This window comes from Rhodnius prolixus, unplaced genomic scaffold (assembly GCF_049639745.1).
Source record: "Rhodnius prolixus isolate KJV_2025 unplaced genomic scaffold, Rpr scaffold_6, whole genome shotgun sequence".
Taxonomy (NCBI): domain Eukaryota; kingdom Metazoa; phylum Arthropoda; class Insecta; order Hemiptera; family Reduviidae; genus Rhodnius; species Rhodnius prolixus.
This window is the reverse complement of record NW_027411634.1, coordinates 24,593,570-24,615,131: the sequence shown is the minus strand read 5'-3', so window position 1 is coordinate 24,615,131 and position 21,562 is coordinate 24,593,570. Positions and strand designations below refer to the sequence as shown.

At 31.5% G+C, this 21,562-nt stretch overlaps 1 protein-coding gene across 1 annotated transcript in view; it reads left to right on the top strand.

Annotated features, from left to right (window-relative positions):
* Positions 1 to 21,562, top strand: part of LOC141460338 (uncharacterized) — a 60,924-nt gene that overhangs the window by 25,970 nt on the left and 13,392 nt on the right. The window contains exons 2-4 of the mRNA XM_074140245.1: positions 19,514 to 19,665; positions 20,117 to 20,243; positions 20,380 to 20,613. Of these exons, the coding sequence (XP_073996346.1) occupies positions 19,514 to 19,665; positions 20,117 to 20,243; positions 20,380 to 20,613 (513 nt within the window). The remainder of the gene's footprint in view (positions 1 to 19,513; positions 19,666 to 20,116; positions 20,244 to 20,379; positions 20,614 to 21,562) is intronic.

Sequence of the window (21,562 nt, the reverse complement as noted above, 5' to 3'; positions counted from 1 at the left end):
CTAGCGAATATATCTATTCTTGTTTCGGATCTACCATACCTTTGCGAATCGGCATTTTCAGACTTGAAGCTAACGAAGACTAAACAACGTACTGTCCTGACTGATTCCCATACTGAAGACTCATTATTATTATCTTTGTCAGGATATACACCTAATTATGGTTAGAGACATGCAAACTCAAGTCTTCCCATTAATATTAAGGTAACAAAGTAAATTCTAAATCTGTCTTTATCTGTAGCTACTTTGAATTAATAAATTTTGTTAATAATTATCCATGTTCTTTTAATTCCCCTGGATGTGAGTTTTTTGACCCTTTAAATAATTATTGTTGTTGTTTTCTACGTAGTTAGATAAGCCGTATATCTATATTTCAGTACGAGGTGTACTCAGCGAGCTGTTGATAGATTAGCAAAAAGTAAGTCATATTATTCTTTCACGATAAATTTTCCTGGACCCCCCCCCCAAAAAGTGAAATATTGAAATCAAATTATCAGCCATACTGTGCATTTTTATAACAACTTTCTCATATTTACGAACAAATAGTACAACTTATACATTGCAGTTGATAAAAAAATTGAATTGCATTTTAAGTTAGTTAAAAAGTGTCGGAAAATAGAATTTTTTAGGTACCGCATGTACGGAATGCTGCTATCAATAGTTGGGTCTGGAAATTAATTTTCTTCATGAGCCTATATCTCGAAAACTTAATAAGTGATTTAAAAAATGAAATATTTTACTTATCTACCCACAGCTCGCTGGTATGCACCTTATACTGAAACACAGTGTATAAACATAGTATGCATTTCACACCCCTTCTTCCCCCTTAGACTACGCCTATGACAACAAGTCGATCGCGACACTCTTTTAAGATAAAAAGTAGAACTTATATACAGAAAAGTTGGCCACCCCTGGTGTAAAAGAATACGTATTCCATTTTATAAAAATTCGTAAATAATAAAAATACTATAAAAACAAACTCTCAGCATAATCGTACTTCGTTTGCCACATATAGTGTGAAATATGATCGAAATTGAAAGTGAAAAAGGATACTAAAGAACTTCGTGCAACTGGGCGAACTTTAACTGCTAGTTAGATCGCCACATTCGTTATTAGTTTGGAGTACTCAGTTGTAGGAAGGGAGGAGTAACAGAAATGTGTAGCAGAAGTTTAGGCTTATTGTCGGCCGTAAAATAGTCGTGATTCAAACGTTATGAAAGAATAGATTACGTTCATGCGTTTATGTTAAGAGATCTCCTTAACAAAAACTTACAGTTTAAAAAGTTAAGTATAAGGGTTGATTAAACGCCAAAAGGTACACAAATCAGCAAGTACCCAACATTTCATTAATACTTCATTGATATTATTTAAGTAATTTTACCGCATTAATTTTCATTAATATTTTTTAAGAATTTATTAGATGTCACATACCCTTATGCTGGCCATTTTCATCTACAAAATATTTGTTCAAGTAGCACACCATTTAACTTAGATTGACTGTAATATCTATTTATCTATAATAATCAAACTATTAATTACAGGTGAAAAAGAAAACGTTATAAAAATAAAAAAATATGAGGCTTAAAAATTCAAAAAAATTTTTAAAAAATGCTTACACCAACATACATCAGTGATTTTGTTTATTTATTTTTATTTTTAAATAAAAATCGTCGGTTTAAGTTCATTCTTCGATTAAAGTAATTGTTATTTTATGTAGTAGTCAATCTGGCTTTATCGTAAATAATATAGTTGTCTTCAATTACATTCTCCATCTAGGTGTTCTTCCCACAATGTTGTGTATATGTAATATAAAGTAAATAAGATATGCATATTTTTAGGACAGCTAATTATTCCAGTATTTTACTATAAGTAAAATTAGGGGAACTAAATTAAATTACAATTGAGAAATGAATATATAATTTTGAATAATCTACTTGTTATTAACTGTGTGTCATTGTGCTCACGAATATTTCGGTAAGACGAATTCAAGACTGAAATATTGTTTTAAATCCTCCGTGATTCAAATTTAAACAGTAGCCGACTCTAAATTTGTATTTTTCTAATTTAACATGCATGTATATGTGACAACTTCAGAATAAAGGGCACATTAAAGAGAAATCAGAAGAATAATTTGGAATAGAGTTAAAATAAAGTACCTATTTATACGAAGATATAATATACATTTTATCACAATTATAACTATTATGAATGAACTGGCCAGCATAAGGGTATGTGACATCTAATAAATTCTTAAAAAATATTAATGAAAATTAATGCGGTAAAATTACTTAAATAATATCAATGAAGTATTAATGAAATGTTGGGTACTTGCTGATTTGTGTACCTTTTGGCGTTTAATCAACCCTTATACTTAACTTTTTAAACTGTAAGTTTTTGTTAAGGAGATTTTTGTACCTTTTGGATAGATTTTCCTTTTTGTCTATTAGCAAAGTTACGCCTGCTTTACAGATTTTTTTAAAATTTGGAATAAGCTATTCTATCATTATAACCTGATAAGGTGTTAAATCGGAACCGTAATTACCACTAGAGAGATCTTTTTAAAGAATGGTTATAGTTGCGGTCCCCAAACCATCCTCAATAACCATTTTTTGGAGAAAGCGTTTTGAATAAAATAGGAAGGTATTTGTACGTAAATAGCAAAATTAAACTGCGATTTCAGTACTTCCTTTTAAGAGGAGCAAGAAAAATAAACTGCGATTACAGTACTTCTCCCTAAAAGGCAAAGATTTTGAATCGAACGACAATTCATTGATGTAAATCGGTTCACTCATTGATAATTTTAACGATTGCAGTACTTCCTCTTAGTAGGTGTAAGAGCATGATGGCACTTCACAGCCACGTAGAGGAGCTTTAATCACTTCTTCGTGCTAAATTTTATCAAAATCGGACTAAGCTTTGTAGAAATATTGGTAATAATAGTTTTAGAAAGGGACTTATTTGGGTGGGGCGAACTCCCCTCCTTATGAGGCATAGCGTCGAGACTTTTAAAGTACAAATCTGTACAAAATTTCGATTCGAATGACACTTCATTCATGAAAATCGGTTCACGTGTCGATAATTTGAAACGATTGCTATACTTCCCCTTAACAAGTGTAAGAGCAGATCGTCGCTTTATTGTTAGGTAGGGGAGCCCTAACCCTATCATCCTACCAAATTTTATCAAAATCGGGCCACGATTTACAGAGTAATTAGTAATAATAATTTTGGAGGGGGCCTTACATAAAGGGGGCTAACTCCTCTCCCATTCGATGCACAGGGCCGAGACCCCCAAAAGGCACATCTACATAAAATTCCCAATCGAATGACACCTCATTCATGAAAATCGGTTCACGCGTTTAGGCGCTACGTTGTTTACAAAAAAGGTAACAACAAGAACAACAAGAACAACAAGAACAACAAGAAGAAGAAGAACAAGAACAAGAACATTTTTTGAAAAAGCGGTTTTTGCTCATTTTCGGCAACTTTTTTCTCGAAACCTATTAGATCTGGGTGGTTGCAAAAAAATTACAGTTATGAAGGAGGGTTTGGAGTAAGATTTAAAGAAAATTTGGGAATTTTATCTTTTATAGAAAAAGAGAAAAAAATTGTCAAAGTTGGGTGTTTTTCAACGTTACGCTTTTTCGTGCAGTTTTTGATGGTCAACCCTTATACAACTGTCCTACCGGACAGTTTTAATATTTTGTACACGCCTTTGTGTAATATATTTATTACAAATTCTTTGGAACTAAACGCATTTAGAATTTGATCAGTAATAAGATAAAACTAGTCAGAAATATATTTCTGTTAAAGAAGCACATAAATAATAAAAGATGAAACTAGGACAAAAACATAACAAACAAATCATAAAAAGAGGCTCATCTTTCAGGCAAAAACATCAAACTAGCAAAACAATTCCAATTCATTTTCTAACCTTTACACACTTCGATAAGTTTTAAATGAATAATGAGGAACGTCACAATAAATTACGTACATCATACCAATAAACCTAAGACCTTGCATAAATGTAGAATTGAGGCCTATACTGCCTTAGGGGATGCAATCTTTGTAAACATCATTTTCTAAAGATTTTGCATTCACCCTGAATATAATTTATTTTTTTACAAGATAAAGCGAACATTTCTTGTAACACAAATTTACAACTCATAACATTAATGAAAGGCAATTTAAAAAAAGCAAATGAAGGCTAATGTAAAAGACTACCGACTTTTTTTTCCGCCATTATTAAAAGTATATAGTGGCAACCGTGTGTAAAAACTTACCTCGAACCAAAATGGATTCACAGAAGATGTCACATTTTGGGGCTGAAACTTATGACAATTGTGTAGTAATGATTTTTTAAGACCCACATTCAACAATACAGAGTTCGCTACTGAAAGCGGTCATGTTGATTCAATGCAAGATTAAGAGATTTATAAAGTTTTATGAAGCCTGCAGTTTAATAGAACACAAGATGCCCCCACAACACATGTAATCAAAGCTAGGAATTCTCCAGAATCTTTTTACAGTAAAATATATATAAATAGGTGTACAATTATCTTTTCAAGGCAAAATGAAAATACTGATTTTTCTATAGTAATTTTCAAATACTTATAATTAAATGATATAGTCACTCTTCTGGTAAAGAATAACCTTTTAATCCAATAAATATTACTTGATATTTATTGTCTAGCAGCGGAACTGTAACTTGTGCTGTGCGGGCACTAAGTTCGTGATGATTAAAGTTAGCTGAGAACTCTTACAGGTGATCATGTTTTTACGAAATCTATTTACAGCTAGTGTGGTCTGTTAAGAAATCCTGACGTGAATTGGTATGTAAAATAAGGTTTCTCTTTTTTCTTCCCAATTTTTCGGGATAATTGAGGAAGATTGCTTGATACTGAAGGGTTCAGGTCCAGAAACAGGTGAAAAATTTATCAAAAGCTATTCGCCCAATTTTACTGCAGCATTATCATGACAAGACTGAACGCCTATTCAGTTGATCATAGGCCGCTTATTAGGCTAATACAGATACAGGTCTCTACTGTTTCTGCCAGAAGTAAGAGGAAACGGTGTTGCACGTACTGTGAAGCGCTGCTTTGCCTCAGTATCCGGCTCTTTCGTCCTTACTTTACCGAGGAGCCCTACAACCAGACTTGCCAGGAAGAGATGTACAAACTAATGATACACCATTCAACTAATCTGGGCCGCAGTGGCTTGTACTTTCTAGCTAAATCCACTTGAATTTAATCTACCAAGTTTTGGTCTAGAAGTAGGGATCCATAGAATAGACGATAGGAAAGATTGGGGGCAATTCTAGTGAAGTTATCCGTTAGTTATTCGTAAGTTAAGTTATGAGTTGTTAACCTATCAAGTCATCGGTCAACAGTTGAAATGGTCAAATTGTTGAAAATGTCGTAAGGTCGTAAAGTTCAAAAAGTACACCAGTTGTTACTGTTTAATTTATTCAATTGTTGTAGCTATAACATTTATAAGAATAGCTGTTGCAATATATAACCTTCAATAGAACTTGTTTGGGTTTTACGCAAAACGTCTGTGATTCGAGATTTGTCACATAATACTTAGGAGCACCAAGTACACTAACTAGATAATACATTTGCACTCTAATAACCTCATTAGCCTGTCTCCGTAATAGAGTAAGTTTTACAAACTAATGTACTAGATAGAATGAGCAGGCATGAGTTTATATACATTGCTGTCTGACAGTGAGAGGTTCTCTTGATATTTTCTTATGAGGGAAGGTTAATAAAACCGCACCTCATTCAGAAAACAAAACAATTATTTTCTCAACCAACTTATTTATATGATTATGTATTACTTGCCTATGTATCTGTATGATATGTAAGCCTCATTGAATCAGATATTACATATTATACGTAACCTTTACATCATCAAATCTTACTTCTGTTTCTATTGTAAGTCACGATTTGGGTATCTATTCAAAACTGAATTCGATTTTACTAAATGTTCTTACCTGTATCCTTCTTATATTTTGAAAAAAAATTTCTTTTGTCAGAGGAGAGTTTTCATTAGGACAAAATCAATTTGGGAACTACCAAGGGCCTTTTTCACTTCACTGAAAATTCACTTCTATAAAAGTGACAGCCGCATCTAGAAATTCAATCTTAGAGGAGCCAATTTAATTTTTCTTTTATTAACTGGTTAGTTTTTTTTTTTGCTGAGCTTCTTGACAAAGTTAGTGCGCAAATTCCAGAGCCCTTTTGAGATAGAAATCGAAATGCCCAATCCGTTCTGCCACGAAAAATTGATTGAGCAACAAATATGAAAGTGTTTGTTTTAGAAGTAATAAGCCTATGGTTTGAACCAAAGAATTATTTAAAGTGTTTGCCTAAACGCTTTTTGGCCAACTGGCAAAAAGTTTCCTTGTAAAATACTGTAAATAAAAGTGATAGCATTTTAGAGGACTTTATAGTACTTCCATTTCAAAGGAAATCATTAAAACCTTTTACGAGCAAGAACTGAAAACTGTCGTTAGTAAAGTTGAATTTATGGTTAAGGAATCTCTGCAAAAACTTTTGTTGCTATCGACAGGTGAGCGCCTGTATTAATGTGTTCTTAGTACACTAATTATTCAAAACTCAATACCTCTATCTGGAATTCTATTTCCCAATATTCTAAACTAATTTCTTTCGAAATAATGTTTCAAAAGTAAGTTGTAATTGCAGATTTTGTACTTTTTAGCTTAAAGAAAATCAATCAAAGAGTTTTGGTCGTTAGTTTAAGATGTTTGGAACCGTTTTGAGAAAAACATTGAAACGTGAATCTACAATACTTTTCCAGTTTGATGTTCCAAACATTTTAATCGAATCCTATGATGAATCGTAAATGAAACATTAAAATTGAACTTCCAAATCGATAAAAGAGAATCTACGAATACAGTAGTAGTAGTAATAAAACATCGTGTAATATTATTTATACATATTTCATAGTTTAGAACAAGTTTTTACTTGCTTCCTTCTCAGACGATTTCAATTATTTACTCAAATTTGAGATGTTTCGTTCATAAACACAAAGAATCGCTCAAAATATTTCTAATGATTGCAAAATAATTTTTCAGTGAAATATCAATTTATAGAATTTGATGAGTTTACAATTATTTATTTTCCCCTAGTAAGAGTGATTACATCTATCTTATTTATTAAATCTCTAACTGGTTAACTCTAATTTATCAAATCTCTAACTCATTACAGGATTTTTTTTAACTGAAAGAATTTGTATATATGGTAAAGTTTTATAAATTCCTTCAGGGCATCGAAAAATAAAGAGTAGACCGTTTTGCAGAGTTTTCTCAAATAGAACAAAAGGAAAATGAGTTTATTTCCATATAATTAGAATGTTATATAGACATGAAGATAACAATGTTTCTTATTTGCTCGATACGCAATCAACATGCAAATAAAAGACAATTAATGATTAATAACCCAACGAACCGAGGAACCGTAATTCTAGGATATAACCGTCAATTAAATAAATTGTATTTAGGAAATAGGAGCACTAAATTGATGATATAACGACAAGAAGCAGTTTAAAATTAATTAAAACAAAAATATTGTATAATAGAAGCAGTTTTACTTGAAGCAAAATTATAAAAGTAGTTTTATAGTGAAGATCTTGAAGAAAAGAAATGAAACATGAGGAAGTCCAGTCTTCAACTGATATAATTATTCAATTTCTCTAAATGCAAGTAATATTTTCTTATAAAATAGCATTTTTACTAAATATTGCTCCTTAATATTATAGATCAACGGTAGGATTGGAGTTATTACTCGAACTTTGTTGGGTTTTAGAAACAGAAATCTCAGAATTGGTGACAGGTCTTTTATTAACCGCGTAACTAGTTTTATAGGGCGAGCACAATGACTCGTCTCTGAGCTAATCCTTGAGCAAAGAAAGAAGCAAGGTAGGTTGTTACGCGAATTTAGGGAGAAACAAAGAATATGAGAATCAAATGGAGGAGTGGAAATTCGATCGAGTTGAGGCACAAGAGGAACAAAGCTGGGATGGATTGTAGCAGTCATTGATGAGATACAGGATTATTAAAAGAGGCCCCCATTGATTGTTAAAAGAAACAAAATACGTAGCAATAAGTATTTATCCAGCCTTTAGATTTTTTTTCTTTCTGAAAACACCCTAAAGATCACACTCGGGTCAGAGATTTCGTTTGCTACGTAACATCCGGATCCTAAGATCATGGCTGAACGAAATGCTAAGATTATTTCTACGTTTTCGAGCTAGAGCGTTCACAAGCGTCTTTCGGTTCTGGAGATACCAAGTAGAAATGGATGCGGAAGTAGAAATGGACTTAAATTGAATTACAGGCAAATAATGTGAGTTTGATATAAGTTTAATTTGATGCACGAACTATACTAACAGAAGAATAAAAAAAGTGATACCAAAAGGTGACATTTTTAAATCATACCCAGATGTTCGTCAAAATCCTATCACCAATAAATATAATACCCATTCAAATCTCCAATTTTTTTGTTTGCTTAATTAGCATTCTTAAAACATAACTTATTTAATGCCATTTTTCCCCCTTTAAATAATAGTCGTATGCCTGACAAACAGAAATGTGGATAACTACGTAATACTAGAAAAAAATGTATAAATACAAAATAATTTTTCTTTAGATGAAACTTCATAAAGATGTCAAATTAATAAAGTTATAGAATTGAAATGTCACTTGTTTAATTTATTGTATTACGTCATTTAGTTTGTTAGTTATTTGGGTTAGTTTAGTTTTCTTTATGTTTGTTATCCACTATTTGATTTATAGTTTTTTTTGTCATTTTTATACTTTGGATACAATATGTATACAATAAGGAATACGTGACAGAGTTCAGTTTCTAGTCTCATTATTGATTCTAGGGTACATTTCACGACATAATTATTATTATTAGGTGCTCAGAAATTTTTTGTTACTTTGTGTTCATTTCTTACAAAAATATAGATAGTCATTCCAGTTGTTATGTAATGTTAAATATTCTATAATGCTGCAACATCAATAGATTACAAAAAAAAAGAAGTGTTTTGTATAAATAATGTTTTATGATTCTTGGAATATTTTTTTTTATTTGAAATTCTTGTTTAAGAGTTATTTATAAGTTACTCATTTACTGAAAATTCACACCGAATAATTACTGAAAGCTAAATGAAACTAATCAAGACCTTAAACTGCTTAACAATAAAAGTGTACTGGGCCATTCCAGTACGAGCTATAAGTAGCATGTTACATATCACGAATAACTGCTATTTTGCTGTTTAAAAACCCAAACAACTTCTATTGAAGATTAAATTGCAATAGCTGTTACTAATAATTAAGGAACGGATTTTTATGTATTTAAAAATGCCAAATATTTAACTAAAATATGCATTTATTTTCGTCAATTATGTGGAAAATATGTGATTTTCTTAAAATATTTTCTGGAATATTTAAGTAAAATGGACATTTTTTTTTATGAAAATGGATTTTTTTTTGGGGGGGGCAAGTTATAATTATTTATACAAGAAAAGAATATTTTTACAATTTATAATAATTTATTAGCAATAAAATAATTTGTTTTTACAAGTTATAATGATTTATACAACAAAGAACATTTTTACTATTTATAAAAAGATGTGTTAAATTTTCAATTTTGAAAACTTCACTCTTCGAAATTGTTTGCAACCACATGAAATTTCAAATGTTGGAACGTAAAGTGACGACGATCTGGGCGTAAGATGGACTTGTAACGACTAAAAGATCGTTCAACATCTACAGATGTTATAGGTGCCTTGCTGAAAGAAGTTATCTCGTTGGTTGTAAAGGGTACACGATGTTCTGAGGTGACTTCTGTTCCACTGATAATATCAGAAATCTGGCAGATGGTCTCCCACCCTTTGTTCTTGCTCAGTACTTCTACCAGTTTTGATCTGATCAGATCTCCCTTACTCCCAGGTATTCCTTCCACCTTTTCGATGACTTTTTTTTAACGTTGGACACGTTTTCTGTCAGTCGAACATTTTGGGACTCAAGTTGGGTAATGGCTTGTGCAAGAAATACGCAATTGTCAGAAATGAATGCAAGGCCGATCCTTAAATTAGGTTTCTCGAATAAAGACTTGGCTGTATTTATCGCTACTGCTTCGTCTTCGAGATGTGAAAGGACATTCTTGATTTTATTGTAGTTTTCATAGTAATACTGAGCTGCTTCCAGCCAAGTACCCCATCTTGTCAATATTGGTTCTGGCGGAAGGCACAAGTCTGGATAGAGATCTTTTAGCATTTTAATGCGACTTGGTGCTTTTAAAAACACTTTTTTAACCACTGTGATTCACAGTCTGTGGTTCACAGTTTCTGTCAACCACCTTCCAATTATGAAAATATGCCCAAAATGAAAAATATGCACATATTTTGATTAAATATGTAGAAATATTTATTTATTTTAATCAAATATGTATAAATATGCGATAACATCCAAATATGTGAAATAAAAGTAGGCTCAAACGGCTTAAAGAGTGTCAGTATGAATACTTCTAGTTGAAAAACGTCTGTAAATTGCCTAGAAAAAAATATGTAAATACATACGAATCCGTTCCCTACTAATAATGTTATAGTTACATCAATTGATCGTCTCGATATCCATGCCATTTTGAGATACTTTATATCTTTATATTTATTATGTTCGATGATAACTTGGACTATACCTCAGTGATAGTTACTAAATAATTAAAACTGTTAATATCACTTAAATCGCCTAGATCTCTCTCAACGACCACCTGAGAGGTCCCTCCTTCCGCAGTAAGTTCAAACGAAAAACTGTATGCATTTTTCGCCTGCTTCGGCCATGAAATTTACCGCCTCATATCTGTATACTTGGAGAAACTTTCCAACTTGTTAAAATACTGCAAAATTTAGAAAACAATTTAACAGTAGTAAAAATTTCTATCTATTCAGACTTTACATAAATTTTTCCCATATTACAATTGTGAAGTTGCTTTAAGAAATACGTTTTTTTCAGAATAATTTAAATAAGAAAATAAAATTCATGTTCAATTATCTAATTTTACAATTTCATGGTGGCAGAAAATACTTCACCATTTATAAGATATGTGAAAGTTGATGTTGTATTATCAGTAAAGTTCGTTAAAGTCATAATAAATGTGCGAACAGTTACAAGGAGAAATTATGAGTCAAATAAAAGTTACAAGTTGCACAGTTACGGAGTGCAGTAGGTTACACCTTTCTCTTAAAATTAATTTGCATTATTTTTACTCTCTTTCTAGTTCACTTTCATTTCCGTTATTATATAGAACATTAAAAACGTGTATTTGTAATTATGAAATAATTTGATTACACAATACTTCCTAATAATTAAAATAAATTAATTTATTTTTTATCATCTAGGCCACGATATAAGTAGATGAAGACAGATGTTATTGATTCCGCAGGTTATTTTTTGATGTTTTTGCTGTACTGTGAATCGTCTGCCTTAATAGCTGATTACCCATCTTCAGGAACCTGGAAAATGTAAACACTTTGATTAGTGCATACAATGTAAGATGCATGCTGGGTTTTGAGAAGTAAATATCTATCTGTTAGGCGAAATAAATACACTATGTGGGACATCTTCCCAATTATTCTAAGATTTATTATCTTTCTAGGTGTTAGTCACAAGTATAGATTAGAAATTAAACAATTCTGTTCAATTAAAAATGCTTTAACACTGAGTTTACAGAATATTTATTTGTTGACTAGTTTTAGGTCCTTTAGACCCTTTGATAGAAGAATCAGATTACCCATTTTGTCATCTTGTCTTCCTCACTCAACAATTTGAAAAACATAAATATTTAAACCTCAACTCTCACATAGAGACCTTCCTTAGTAGTTGATAAGTGTAACTATTGGATTTAATGAATTTAAGCGAAACAACCCTAATGTCACAAACACCTAGTCTTTCCATCTAAAAATTTTTGGTTTTGTAAGCGTTCTGTAAAGAAACAATGACATTGGGGTAGCGATGTTTACTCAAAGTTGACAGCTTGACCTTTCCTCACATAGCAATAACATGAACAACGAAAATGTAGCGTTAAATAGATCAACAGATCACTGTCCTGGGTTCAAGACTTGGAGATCCCAAGTTTGAGTCTAATTGGCTGACCCTGAAAGTGGGATGATTTTAGAAGGTCAGTTGCCATTAGTCTCCCAATTAGATGCGTCAAAAATTAAAATAAATAACGAACAACCTTAATTTAATCTTCATACAAATTAATTGCGAGTTAAAAATATGCATAGTTTAATCAGAAATATGAAGGAAGTTTCGTTTCAGAAATAAAGTTTAATAAAGAGTAAAATAATAATAAGTTAGTAATACTGTTTCATTTTTTAGGGGGTTACTTTTTCCCAAATTTTATAGAAGTTTAAAGTTAATTTAGTATTAATTAATAATTGTTTTAATAACGTTTTATTTACAATTTTCTTCGCCGAAAGGGTTTTCCACAAGAACTAGGTTTTTGCTCGAAGCCAAACTGAATTCAAGTAAGACCCACAGAAGTCTGGACAACAATCTTAAGAATAAACAGTTATGATCAACCATTCATTAAAATCTTTGACTAAACAACATGATTCCCCCATGATTTTGAAAAATTAGTTTCCTAAAATATTGTAGGACTAAATATTTTTCCTGAAATGAGTAGAAACTGAAAGTCGCCTTTACTGAAACTGAAAGAAGTCCTAGCGTAAGATTCTTACAAAAAAACTCGTCTTTAAAATTTTCTGTTAACTCATAGAGGGTCTTTACAGCCATGGATGTATTCCTAAAATGGAGTATTATTCTGTACTCATACTGTACGTAAATCCTTCTTTGATGTAAATGTGTGGATATATGCAGCAAACCTTTTTTCCTCAAAAATGTAGAACCCAATAATTTATTGACAGATTTACTCTGATCTCTTCAAACCCTCTGTAAGTCTATTTATCCGCATCCTTTTAATTAAAGTATGTACTAATTAATTTGGGATGTTCTTCGAGTAATAGATTTTGAGTACACTCTTGAAATACCTTCTAAAGATTCATTTCGGGCTACCTGTATTCTAGAAAGAGTTTTCAGTTTGGTTCATTTGTATTTTGTGTTTGCATTTTTTAATTTTAAGTGTCGATTAACCTGGTCCCTATTTACTTGGCCTCTCTTTGGTTAATCCCATCTGTACTAATACCTTTTTCAAATCTTTGTCTTACTCAAAAAAAGTTTCTAATGCGTAGTCCGTCAAAATAAAAACAATGTAGTAATTATGGGAGTGTCCTGAGTTCATTTCCAAAATACTGACTACAACTTTTTGTAGTTCTAAGTAAGCGAGCAGTCTCTTAGCTATTTGCTCTCAGATATTATTGTTCTAATGAAGAAGATGAGCCAAAAGAATCTTTTAAAAAATTGAATCTCTTTTAAGTTGCGTAACTTATTATTGATGCAGAATATCTTCATTTTCAACAAAAGTTTCTTAGTTTAATAGTAGCAAATAAGTCATTACAAACTTATTGAGGTAGGATACAAAAACAATTAGCTATGTAGATATTAGATAATAATTACTAGAGATTACTCAAATATATAAATAAATAATATTATATAATAATCCAGAGTTTAGATTGAATTAAAATTTACAATGTAGGAAATATAATAAGCATAGTATTGGCGATGATGCAAGCGTTAGTCCTGCAGTTGTCTCGACAGGTTTGTTATTAATTCTTGGAACCTCCCATTTCAACAGATTTAATCTATAGAAACATAGAACATCAGCTGATTGTGAGTAATTTAGGAATATGAGCCGAATTGTGTTTGCAGGTACTTGACCCTGATTCGCAAGGTCTTCGTGAGCTAATCTGGGAAATACCAATTTTGTTGTTTGAAAGGCATGTTTAAAAGCCGTGGTCAAACCATGTAGAAATCCAAAATGCTGCCCCAGAAGCAGTTCTGCTGGTCTACAATTTTATAAGTTATTCTTGTGCATTAAATCTGCAAGAATTAATCTGATTGGATGCCTCTCCGAAAATACTAAACCAAGATAAAACTGCTAAACCTCTAGTATCCTAGCTGCTTCAACAATGTTTTGATACTCGGGATTCACCATTCTTCAAATGACTGGTGATCAAAAGTGTACAATCAGCTCAACTCAAAACTTTCAGTGGCAGCCTAGAGAGAGGAGAGACATCATGTCTTCCCAAGGTTTAATTCCTGGAATTAATTCTTCCAATCCTTCTAGTAAATCTCCCATCTAATTCCTGAATTCTCTAGTTATGAATTTCATTATCAAAACATTACTTCATGATGAAACCACTGAACGAGGATACCAATTCGTTTGCAATCTTGTTTCTTTCTAACCCGGCAAGACCTGATAGGAAGCGTAGGTTATCATTACTCCTCCGAGCAAGTCTTCTTTCACATTCATGTAGCATTTTGAAGCTTTAAAATCTTGATCCCAGCTTAACAATCCGAAAATATTCTCAACTCTTTTTGTCACTTCTCTTATCATGCAGCAATATTTTTTATCAATTTCCTAATTTCTCTGCAATCTTCGCACCTATTTTAGCAACAAACTGGTTAACTGTAACTTATTGATTAATAATGGCGTCTCACTCAAGACAGGTATTTTCAATCCTTTCTACCATTTATAGATATTTTCGGTGTAAATATCAGTATATTGATTGTAGTTGCGAGTAAATATTAGAAAATAAACAGCTAATTTTCGCAAATAAGCATGAAATTAAAATTTATTGTTGACAGTAACAACAATCTAACACTATTGATCAACTTTGTATTTACAATTTTCCAAATAATTGCATTTCATTGATAGACAATTTTTATAAGGAGATAATCTTTCTAGGAGACTGATTTCAACGGAAGAGTTCAATTTCATTTATCTTGGCAATTATTCTGTTTATAAACACTTGACTGCAAATGGTAATTTCTTTTGTTTTTTTTTTTCAGTCTTAAACAATAGGTAGAAGAAAAACTTTTTTATTTAGTTTTATTATTTGACTTTCACTAAGACACGATAGCCTCAATACGTACATTGTTACGTTTCAGTTTGGTTTGGTTTATTTGTATTATTATTGCACAAATAAATAAACAAAAAAATCGTGACATTATTGCAACCCCCCATAATCGTTGACTTTATTCTTCTATTGGTGATCATTTCTGCCTTATTTGCTAAAGATGGAGATTATGTTGGCCAGGCATCTGTTGCTGTCATTTTAAGGTAAATTTGCCGTTTATTGTTATATTAATAATTAGAGCAACAAGTAAAATACTACCTTCATGATAGTGCTCTGAATTCACTTCCACTAGCTGCATAGAATAATTTTTTTATCTTGGCGAGTTGTACGAATAGGATGTTTAGGTCGTTGGACGTGGAATAGTTAAAAATATAAAAATTCAACAAAAGAAGTCCTGAGTTTTCGTAAGTTTTTACTATCCCTTACTTCACGTGCGAAAAAGTATTGTGGTTACTTTGAATGTTCTAAATTAAGTATTCACCAGAATTGTATTTATTAAGGTTCTTTGCGTTCAAGAAATTCATACTCGAGCTGTGTATTTAACGCTACTGACGATATCTGAATGCTGGAAATGCTTCTTTACTTTGGCCATTTTTCTAAGTAATTGTTCTTACGATTTTCAAAAGGACAAAAGGTATGTCTCTGTTATTTGAAAGATTTTATAGGATTTTTTTCTTTGTGGAGTTTCATAAGGAAGTAATCCATTGGAATCTCCCCCACATGAACCATGCCAGAACATCCTACACTTTGTGCCACCTATAATATTTTTAACAATAATTCTGGAAAATCAATTTGTTTCTTAAGAGAAAATGTGACTTACCAGAATAGGCTTCTGAGATTTTTCGAAAAACTCCAGTGATTTTTACACAAACTTGCAATGAAAACTATTAAAATACAAACAGTTATCTACAATCAAAGCATTTTTTGAAAACAATTGATTCAACAGGTACTCTAGAGAACATTGATTTTTCATGGAAACCGTACTCTCCGATTTGGGGAAAGCGCTACGTGCGCTGGACAGGTTAACTAGTCAAGCACATTTACTTATTGTCTGAACTGTTAACTACGCCTAGCTATTTTGTAAGAGCTACAGAAGATACTGAAAAACTCAATAATAAAACCGATATGGGTTCGATTATCGGGGAGTCCTAAAATTCGATTTCGACTTACACTCCTCTGGTGCAGAATTTTGGAGTTAAAGCTCATTTCATGACAGAATCAGGACAACAAGGTTGAGGATGTTGTAAGACACTAAACCAAATCCATAGATAGTTCCAGTTACAAAACCTAAGCTAAACTGGAACAGTTGAATAAACAGAGAAAGTAAAAAGGATACACAGTTCTTCTCAGTTAATTTAATAATGGCCTACACAGATGTTAAAACAAGATGTCATGCTACCAAATTAGCATGTCAATTAAGAGCAATAAAATATAAACTAAATTACAGCTTTTTAACCTTTGTCATTCATTATGAGCACGTTAACAAAATCGTTTATTGCATAAGTTTTTAATCAGCGATGAATGGAATAGGAAAAGTAAAACATTTACTGACATCAAGTTACAACTTAATCAACATCAGTCAAAGTCCGCCTACATATACTTTTTTCCAAATAAAATATACAAGTGACAATAAATATAATAAACACAACAAAAAGAAGACAGAGTTCATGAAATGTCGATGTGAATTTTTTTACTAAGTCGTTTATTTTGTGACCCGCATCTAATGGGAAAGTAAAGCTGCACGGTAGAGAGTGAGATTGTAAACAAGGCTTTCAAACTTATGCAAGTTCCTGTCAGTTGATTTTTTTTAGTGAAATAGACAAGTGGGAAGTCTGAAAGATGTTTTACTCTGTTAACGACTAGGTACTTCCTTACATGGAAAATAGATTTTGAGTTAATAAAAAGTGTTTTTCTTTATTGTGGAATCAGTTTACATTATATTACATGTTACAAGTCACTCTAAAAACGATGAACTATTATTTATGTAACCTGCCCTGACCTCCTGGGAAACACTTTTTAAAAAAGTAACAGTACTTTCCTTTTCCTAATGTTTGTTACCTTGGTCATAACTTAAATACAAATCTCATAACCCAGGCGTTGTAACAAGGTTCCAATGGCTTTTACTGAAAACAAGAAAAGAAAGTGGGAGTAATTGTTGCCACAACTATTACACATTACTTCTTAAAGCAAGAAAGATATTAAGAATTTAGGCAGAATATTCTAGTTTAATAAAGCGAGGTATTTGAATGAACTGCACAAGTCACATCCTTCTACTAAATGCTCAAAAGAATGATAACTTGTGTGACTACTACAAAATTAAAAACTTTAATTAATCTAAACAAAAACAAAATTAATTTAAAAATAAGAATTAAAAGATTAATAATTAAGAATTAATAAGATATAAATATTGAATACACGTAATTCCGTATCTTTAAAATTTCCATGCATTTTTAATTGAGGAATTATACCGCGGGAAATATGCCGACAATTAATGTTACAAGAATTGGCAGAGCAAAATGAATTCTTGTCTTTCTTTTTAATCTAATGAACGTAACTAACGACATGAAATCTCCTTGAAGTGTTTTAACTTTTTTCTCCTAAACGAATATTAAAATTAGAAATATAAAACAATATTGAAATAATCTTTTACTTTGGACTTGAGTGTGTTTTAAAGTTTACATGAGTAACAGCACATGATCTCACTTGATTGTTATCCTGTCCAGCCAACCGAACTGTCCTGAAAACTAAAGAGTTCGTACTAAATTTTCCTGATCTTAAACTTCTGAACAAATTCCCAGAAGGCCGAACAAATTTGGAAGTATTTTCAGGGAAAAAAGAGTAAGCTTTTTGACAAATGTTCCAACCAAAATAACCGTTGCAAGATATCAGTAGGCCAAAAGAGTTCGGGCACAAGTTGTCAATGGATGCCACTGAACCGGAGAGAAGCATCTGTTTTGGCTAATCAATCTGCTATTCTTAATTTTCTGAAATTCTGGTATCCTGAGCAGAAGCAATTCCTTGGTAGGTGCTCTTCCAATCTTTAGAATACCAATTTTGGGTTACTGCAGTAGCAAAGAGTTTATGTTCGATGAATCTGTGAAGTCAGATACAACACTGCTTATCATGACAACCTGAAGAAGATAAGCAAATTCCCAAAACAGGTCGAAATATGAAGTGAAGTTTGTCAAGTTGTTTATATTTTAAACAACAAAAATCTTTGGACTTTACAGGAGATACAAAATAATAAGGAAATTTACATAAAAATTCAAAATTTTGTCTAGAACAAAGGTTGATGGAGTTGTCTTAAAATGATTAGCAAACTTAAATCACTTTTATAAGATAATGATCAGTAAAAGATCTTCAACTTTTAACCTCACATTTCCTTGAAAAAAGTGATCCACTTTTAATTACGATTAAAGTAAAAAGAAAAAAAATCAGCCGGATATTAAGTTAACTAGCGACTTGTATATTATTTTAGTAATTATAAAAAACAAAAAACATAATTTTAATGGAAGTATGATAATGAAATAGAAACATAAAATAAAAAACCCTACTGAATAACCAGAACAAGTAAAATAAACAAATCTAATAAAATATAAACAAAATAATTATCTTAATAATTGGATTCTGAAACTAAAAAGAGCCTGTACTTCCACGCATTAATACAATAATTTATAAGACCAGCCCAATCTTTTCCATCCAAATAGGAAATAAATTCTGCATGGTCTAATGTTCTCTTATTTAAATATTTTATTCTAAATTCTGCCAAAATTGGGCAGGAAGCTACAAAATGAAAGACATCTTCAACCTCATTTTTGTTACTACCGGCTGATTAAACATATACTTATTCAAATACAGCAGCTCACCCCGCACTTTTATTAGCCAACCAATATGGTTAGCCGGCAGATTGCCGTAAACAAATTTATTGCCTGACTGTAACTGTTTGAATAAAGTATATCTACTGCTGTTCAATGCTTTTACCTTAAACTCTTCAGTTGTAATTGCTCTTAATTTTCCTATAATATCTGAGGTGGATACATCGCCATTCAGAAGATCTTCTATTACAACATTACATTTAGTACACAATACCTGCCACTCTTTGTACCAAAATATTTTCTTTTTTATAATTTCTCTGGTTAGCGTGTAAGGATACCTGGAATGTGGTAATTTGAGACACTTTTTTATGTAATTCAAATGTAATTTGAAAGTATGCAGAAATATTAAATTCAGATTTGTTTCCAAATAAATGTTAAAGTCAGGAGTATGTCGGGGTAATCCGAAACACTTCTTTACAAAAAACCTTAGAAGAATCTCTACATGGTCATATACACGGAAACCCCACACCTGCGCGCTATAACACAAGATTGCACGCGAAATTGCCTTGAAAACAATTAACTTAGATCCAAAAGGTATTTTGTTTCTATTCTATATATATTATATATTTTTGTAGATGGATGTTCTTGGTTTCAAATTTGGGATGTGCTGCACGTTTTTCTCGGCGTCATCAAATCGTCTCAAACGATCTATCAGCGTTTATTAGTCAAGCTCACCGGGCCATGGAACAAAGATTTTACCATCTGGAACCAAGCCTGCATAAAAATGGTAAGATTTTTTTGAATAATTTATTGGTAACTGAAGTTAAGTTTGTAGAAAACGTACTTATCAGTTAAATGTTTGTTTTTCTGTAAAAATTACTCTATTAAAAAAATTTAAATAAAAAGTCTTCTAATTAAATTAATAAAAACGAAATTCTTTACCAGTTAATCCATTTTCCACAAGCACTTCCTTCTTCTCGAAGCGAAGAACTTGTCTAGAATGATACGCCGCACTCAATAAAGTAAAACAAAATGAGAAGAATAATTTAGATAATTAAAACATTGTATATAAACGTAGAGCATACTTAAGTTTGGGAATATTTATGTCTTTTGAAATGATACTTTCTTTAGAAAGAAAATTGGTGTTAAATAATTTTTTAATAATATTGTCTCTTTATTATACAGATGCTGGATTAAGTATTTCTATACATATTTTTTTAACAAAAATGTGATTACAGGAGTGCGTCAAGAACCTGGCAGTCCTGCTTGGTTCATGGGAGCCTCCCATTCTTCCAAACCAACTACCAAGAATATCACTCATTCTGCACTTATGGCTGAGGAAGCTACCAAGTATATGGCTCATGCGTGAGTAATTGACTTGAAACAGTTCCATTTTTATGAAAATGGTTATTTATTTAAAACCATAACTAGTTATTTAGAACATTTTACTATTTTACTTTGAATTTAGAGCTGTTATTTATTTCGTTTTGTGAATTATTAGGCTTGGAGTTAGTGGAAACAGTTTAACAGGAATAACTGTCAGCGGAACATTGTTATCGGCCAAATGTCCGGCTCATGATGAGACATGGTGTGAGGCCAAGAAGTATAGGTCTTTCTCAGGTCATTGTAATAATGTACAGACACCATGGTGGGGATCTACAGGGACTGCTTATGCCAGATATCTTCCTTCAGATTATGCAGACAGTATCAGCTTGCCTAGAGGCACAGCTATTTAGTGAGTATAGATGTTAATCGTAAAACATGGTTGAAATAGAAGTAGGAAATATCAATGATTATTGATTAATTGATTTTGGCAACAAATCTGCCATGAAAATTAAAGGCATGTTGATTTATTTACATATTTATTTGATCTTTATATATATTTCCTTCCAGTAAAAGGACGTATTTCTATCCAAAATCATCCAGTAAATAGAAAATAGAAAGAATAAATGATGAGAAAACCAAGATAGATCGTAGTTATTCATTGCATCTCACACAGAGCTGCAGTTATCGTGCCAGTTGCTGCAGTTGTGCCATTTTTCTGTTTCAGTGCTATTCGGGAATGAATCGCTTCCCAAAAAGATTTTCTTATTTTCTCATCCCGATTACTAAATGAAAAACATCCTTCAATTTCTTGGTGCCCTGATGTCCTTTCTAAAATCTTTTTTCACATTCTACTATCTAAATTTAATCAATCAAAAGTCTTAAACTTATAACTTTTTGTTCAGTTTCTTCAGTTTATTTTTTTGATCGATTAAAGTGCAAATCCAGTTTGATTCCTACTGAAATATTCTCCTGCCTCTTTTGGTTATTCCTAAGTTATATTTTACCAATCTCAGGTTATTTTTTCAATTTTGAATAGTTCTTTTATCTATAATCAAAATTTTTGTAGCTTTTAATTTTATTTCTTTGTCTGTAGGGAACTAATTATTGGCGTTAGATTAATAATATTTGAGCAAAATTAAGCTGTCAGTCATTGGGCGAAGACATCAATGACATTAACTTACATTTGGATAGATTCAAGGAGATTAAAGTAGAATGAAAAAAGTAGCCTTTCAGAGAATTGTATTGCTTGAAATTTGCTAACAGTTTTGATATATCGTAAAAATTCTAATTTATCTTCATTCCGATCTCTTTTAATGCATTTACTTATTAATTTTTTATTAATATATTAATTTGTTAAA